Here is a 5,956-nt window from a genome sequence, read left to right as displayed (position 1 = left end):
TTATAGAGACATATAAGGATAATGGTATACTTTCCAAGGTTTCTGTTAATAAAATTAATTAAAAAAAGAAATTAATTTTTAGACACATGACTTTTCAGCCAACTTTTTCGTGTCTTATGGCTTTTCAGCCGCGTACTCAGTTTTTTATTCCCGAAATTAAGAGTATCAAATTAAGATGTAGCTTTTTGTGCCAAATAAAATGTATCAAATAGTTTTTTTTTATGAATTATTTTATTGTTAAATTTCTAGATTAATAACAGTAACCTATAGAATAAGTAGATCGTCGATGCGATGCTACAATATTTATCAATTTTTTTTTTGGTTTAGTGATATTGTCACTTTTTTTATTGTGTGAAACTTTTCTTGCAACAAAAAAAATTGTTTATAATAAAATGTAGCTAAGGCATGAATATTATCGAATTAAGTAGGAGAAGAGGAACAAAGTTAAGGATCAAAAGAAATAAAAGACAGAACTTAAAACCAAAGGGAATAAGAGTGGCAAACCAAACCGTTAAGGAGTTCATTATAACGATGGTAATCACTAATCCTTTTCGGGTTCGAAGGTCTAAATGTAAAATTTTCGAGTCCAATATCTTTTTCTTGGCAACTCTCCAATATTCAATATCCGACAAAAGGTATGAAACTCAAGATGTAATGTTCGGTCCGAAACAAAATTCGAGATGGAAAAGAAAACAAAATAAACACTAAAGATCTGAAATTTGCAACAAAATAATTATGAACTACAGCTGAATAAAAAAGAAATTTCGATTTTTTCGAAATACACAAGCTAAAAAAAGGTTCATGTTTATTATTGAAATCGTATTTCCATTACATGTTGTGTAGATAATTAAATATGTCTGAACAGTGAACAATATATCTTTTTTTATTTTAAAAAAAACCAACAATGTACCATTTTATTATCACTTAGATACATATTATTATTGCAGAACACAGATCAATTTTACTTTTTACTTGCGCAAAGGAAATCACATTTGTATTTCACAAATCACAACAAAAAAAAATGCTTACGCCGGAAAATGAAGGAAATAAGCATCAACAGATATTTCCTAATATCATCCAAGTGGGACCCAATAGACGACACACACACAAGAAAAACTAAAATCCAACGGCTGAGATTTCTCAATTCCATAAGAGCTTTTAGGGTTTGGTGACACCTTCCATATATAAACACAGAAACCTCAAAGTAGTCTTTCCTCTTTGCAGTTTTTTTTTTGCCATTTGAGCTTTCTCTCTGATAAGGTCACTTCCTCCGACCCTTTTATCAGGCTCAAAACTGCAAACTCTCACCGCCGGTTACTTTCGATTTTCCTTCTTCATTCGGAAAAAAGACCCAATTTTTATTTTCCGGTGTTTGAGAATTTCATTCATTTGAAAAATATTTGATTTTCGTATCCTCCTATACAGTTTGATTGAGCTGATTCAGAGAGAAGATAGACAGGAAATTTAGAGTAATTTCTTGAAAAAATGGCTCAGATTCAGCATCAGGGTCAAAATGCCAACGGCGGAGTGGCGGTTTCTGGTGCTGCTGCGGCGGCTGCGGCTGCAGCGGCCGGAGCGGCTCAGCAAGGGACGACGTCTCTTTATGTCGGCGATCTAGACCAGACCGTGACGGATTCACAGCTGTTTGAGGCGTTTAGCCAAGCGGGTCAGGTGGTTTCTGTTCGTGTTTGTAGAGACATGACGACTCGGAGATCTCTTGGCTATGGATACGTTAACTATGCCACTCCTCAAGATGGTAACTTTCTGAAGGGTTTCTCGTTTTATCCTGGTTTTGGATTTAAATCGTTGTAGCTACGTAATTGAATTGGGGGTTGAGTTAAAACTTGTCTCTGTTAAACGAATTTGCATACATAGATATGTATTTTTGTGAGATCCTTCTTGGAGGATCTAGCATAGTGAGATGATATGATAATCTAAATTAGGAAAATTTAGATTAAAAAGGTAAAGGATTTAAGGTTAATTTGGAGAGTAGTTACATCTGATCACATAATAGGCTTTTGTCTTGTGTGAGGGGTGACTACGTTGTGGCATTTTTGTTATCATTATATGACTTGGCTCATAAGTCGATTTATTAAACACATCATTGCTCAAGATTGTGGTATTGCTCATCTTTTAAGGATTGGTTTGGAAATTGCGGAAGTACTTAGTAGAATTTAGGTTGAGAGCTGCACCAAATCCATAAGTAGATTCAATGACTTTATTTCTTACAGAAATGTATGTTCTTTCAATGTTAAAATCATTCTCATTATATCCCTGGTTGGTGACAGCGTCCAGGGCACTGAATGAGCTGAATTTCATGGCACTCAATGGAAGGGCTATTAGAGTTATGTACTCTGTTCGTGATCCAAGTCTCCGTAAAAGCGGAGTTGGTAATATATTTATTAAGGTAGAGAATTGAAATCTCCTTTCCTCATTCCCCATATTTGAACTTCTGTGCAGTGTTGGAAAGAAATCTTGTCTAGTTTAGTTTCCTATCCCAAAGTCTGTTTATATCGATGTCTTGTTTGAATTTGTTTATCCATGTCTCAGAATCTTGACAGAGCAATCGATCACAAAGCACTCCACGAGACATTTTCTGCATTTGGTCCCATTCTGTCTTGCAAAGTGGCTGTTGATCCTTCTGGCCAGTCGAAAGGCTATGGTTTTGTACAGTATGACACTGAAGAAGCAGCTCAGAGAGCCATAGAGAAATTGAATGGAATGCTTCTTAACGATAAGCAAGTATATGTTGGACCCTTTGTCCACAAGCAGCAGAGAGATCCTTCGGGTGAGAAGGTGAAGTTTAACAATGTCTATGTCAAAAATCTCTCTGAGTCCTTGACTGATGAAGAGCTGAACAAAGTTTTTGGAGAGTTTGGATCAACGACTAGTTGCGTTATCATGAGAGATGGTGAAGGCAAGTCTAAAGGCTTTGGATTTGTCAATTTTGAGAGTTCGGATGATGCAGCCAGAGCTGTTGAGGCTCTGAATGGAAAGACCTTTGACGATAAGGAGTGGTTTGTTGGGAAAGCCCAGAAGAAGTCCGAGAGGGAAACCGAACTCAAACAAAAGTTTGAGCAAAGTTTAAAGGAGGCTGCAGACAAGTCTCAGGGGTCGAACTTGTATGTTAAGAACTTGGATGAAAGTGTCACTGATGAGAAGCTCAGAGAACATTTTACTGCCTTTGGAACTATTACGTCATGCAAGGTCTGTGACTGACACAATAAAACCGCTGCTTGTTTTTATCTTCAGCAGTTTTAGATTACAAGATATTACATTGAATGTGACACAGGTGATGCGTGATCCTAGTGGAGTAAGCAGAGGATCTGGTTTTGTCGCATTTTCAACTCCCGAGGAAGCAACAAGAGCTGTAAGTGACAACAATATAAAAAAAGAGTATGTCGAGTTTTGATTGATCCCATTTTCTTTGAAGAGAATCTCTTTGCTTAAAACTGTCTTCTTTTCAGATTGCGGAGATGAATGGAAAAATGATTGTTACAAAACCTCTATATGTTGCTCTTGCTCAGCGGAAAGAAGACCGCAAAGCTAGGTTACAGGTCTGGTTAACTTAATCCCGTGTTTAACTTCAATCAAGGCTTGACGTAATCCTTTTTGTTATCATCGTACATAGTTTTTCCCTATCTTGCATTTTAGGCCCAATTTTCACAGATGAGGCCAGTTAATATGCCACCTGCGGTTGGTCCTAGAATGCCAATGTACCCACCAGGTGCTCCACCAATGGGTCAACAACTCTTCTATGGTCAAGGACCTCCTGCTATGATTCCTCCTCAGGTAAAGCTCAAAGCTTTTAGCAAAAACATGTGGAACCAATCTCATAACTCTTCTTCTCCAATGGGATATCGAAACAGCCTGGATACGGGTATCAACAACAGCTTGTTCCGGGTATGAGACCTGGTGGATCCCCAATGCCAAACTTCTTCATGCCTATGATGCAACAAGGCCAGCAACAACAACAACAGCAGCAACAACAGCAGCAGCAACGGCCTGGTGGTGGTAGAAGAGGAGGAGCTCTTCCACAACCACAGCAACCTTCTATGATGCAGCCTCAGCAGGTTAAGTATTGTTTGCAGCAATTGTCGCTTTGGAAATCATTAGCATTCTTACCTTTTGCCTCCATCTGCGTTTTCTCCAGATGCATCCAAGAGGTAGAATGTATCGGTATCCACAGAGAGATGTAAACACAATGCCTGGTCTTACTCCAAACATGCTTTCTGTCCCATATGACGTGTCTGGTGGCGCTGGTGGTGGGCATCTTCGTGATTCACCTGCTGGTCAACCTGTTCCTATTGGAGCTTTGGCTACATCGCTCGCAAATGCAGCTCCAGAGCATCAGAGAACGGTAAAATTAAAAAATGTTGTTTAGTTTAATTATTAATGGTGAAAACACAGAGACAAATTTGTTTAACTTAAGCTGTTCCCTTTTTTTTTTTTTTCTCCACAGATGCTTGGTGAGAATCTATACCCGCTTGTGGAGCAGCTTGAGCCAGAATCAGCAGCTAAAGTCACGGGAATGCTTCTCGAGATGGACCAAACCGAAGTACTTCACTTGCTGGAATCTCCTGATGCACTTAAAGCCAAAGTTGCAGAGGCAATGGATGTTCTGAGGAGTGTAGCTCAGCAGCAGCAAGCTGGTGGTGCAGCTGATCAGTTATCTTCTCTGTCTCTTGGAGACAACATCGTTCCTTGAGTTGAATATCTGAAGAGCTCAGTTTATATCCACCTCATTAGTGTTTATTTTGTCCTTTTGAGAATCAGAAACAAAGAGTTGGTTCTTGAAAGTTTTGGATTTTGAGCTATTGTTTTTGGCGAGAGAGTTTTAGCATTTTCCTTCTGTGTTTTTGATCTTAATACTTTGGGAAGTTTTGGATCGTTTCTCTCACCTTTTTATCTACAAAATGCTCATTGCACAAGTCTTGTTTGGCTTTTGTCCAAGAGTTTTAAGCTTCTTCACTCAGCATAAAACGTTTGGTTTAGAAGTATTTGATGATCAAAGTCATAAAACTCAGCAAAAGATAAGGGCTTATATGTTAACCCATTTACAAGAAGAGGAGTTAAAGGAGATTCAGTTGGAGAGACCTTTACAAAATACAATAACAATTTACAACGAAAATATATACTTCGATTGAAATCATTCGACTTCTGAAAAAAAAAAATTATATAATTGTTTTGGAGAATTATTTTTTTTGACATCGTCTTGACAATTTTCGAGTAAATGTATTGTTTTGCTTATCATTTTGAATCATCAAATTATTAAAAATCCTCATTGCAAGAAACAATAAATTTCAAGTATTATAAATATAGTTTTTTAAGAAAGCTTATTATATGGTTTGATATGTGTAATTTTTTTTTAATTAGTTTCTACCACATACTAACAACAAAAGGAAGAAAATTATATTCTACATAATATTAACAAAAAAGAAAAAAATTTACATTCGAGTTCTAATCCTAAAGTTACTGAACGGAAAAGGAAAAAAAAGTAGAGTTAATTATAAAAATAATAATAAACATAAAATAGGAATAAGAAAATAAATTACAGTATATATTTGAAAACCATTAATAATAATTTTTCCTTTGATAGTTTATTTTGAATATTTTTAAATTATCAATGCATTTTTGTGGTTTCCTCCTATACATTGAAGATTTAATACAAAATTTCTGATAAACAAATGTGGAAAATTTATTTAATAATGACTCTTAAATTCTTCCATTAATCAAAAATTATTCTTAACGGTTAATTTTTCCTTTTCGATCGCTAAGATATTGGACCGTGAGTTGTGATGTGTGAATGATTGCCACGTTACCTAACATAAGAGTTATCCAATTTTTTCTTATATATGTCAAAATTTACTAAAAAATCCAATTTTTTTACATTTGATATTGATAGGAATAAATTCAAAAACTAGTAAATATGAACGGATTCAGACAATTTTAATTT

General features: G+C 36.0%; 1 protein-coding gene across 1 annotated transcript; it reads left to right on the top strand.

Moving 5' to 3' along the window:
* Positions 1–1,229: 1,229 nt before the first annotated feature.
* On the top strand, positions 1,230–4,935 carry LOC18011242 (polyadenylate-binding protein 8). The gene is made up of 9 exons (XM_006393155.2): positions 1,230–1,756; positions 2,289–2,407; positions 2,551–3,207; positions 3,293–3,370; positions 3,468–3,557; positions 3,655–3,792; positions 3,870–4,073; positions 4,154–4,360; positions 4,463–4,935. Exons 1-9 carry the CDS (start codon positions 1,486–1,488, stop codon positions 4,706–4,708), a joined length of 2,010 nt encoding a protein of 669 aa, XP_006393217.1. The 5' UTR covers positions 1,230–1,485; the 3' UTR covers positions 4,709–4,935.
* The last annotated feature ends 1,021 nt before the right edge of the window (positions 4,936–5,956 follow it).

This window comes from Eutrema salsugineum, unplaced genomic scaffold (genome assembly GCF_000478725.1).
Source record: "Eutrema salsugineum unplaced genomic scaffold, Eutsalg1_0 scaffold_7, whole genome shotgun sequence".
In the NCBI taxonomy this organism is placed as follows: Eukaryota; Viridiplantae; Streptophyta; class Magnoliopsida; order Brassicales; family Brassicaceae; genus Eutrema; species Eutrema salsugineum.
This window is presented reverse-complemented; position numbering and strand designations above follow the sequence as displayed.

Excerpts from the sequence above, each read along its gene's own strand:
- LOC18011242 (XM_006393155.2), top strand. The coding sequence starts at position 1,486 with ATGGCTCAGATTCAGCATCAGGGTCAAAATGCCAACGGCGGAGTGGCG. Across the intron at positions 3,208-3,292 it reads GAACTATTACGTCATGCAAG|GTGATGCGTGATCCTAGTGG; the intron begins GTCTGTGACTGA and ends AATGTGACACAG. Across the intron at positions 4,361-4,462 it reads CTCCAGAGCATCAGAGAACG|ATGCTTGGTGAGAATCTATA; the intron begins GTAAAATTAAAA and ends TTTTCTCCACAG.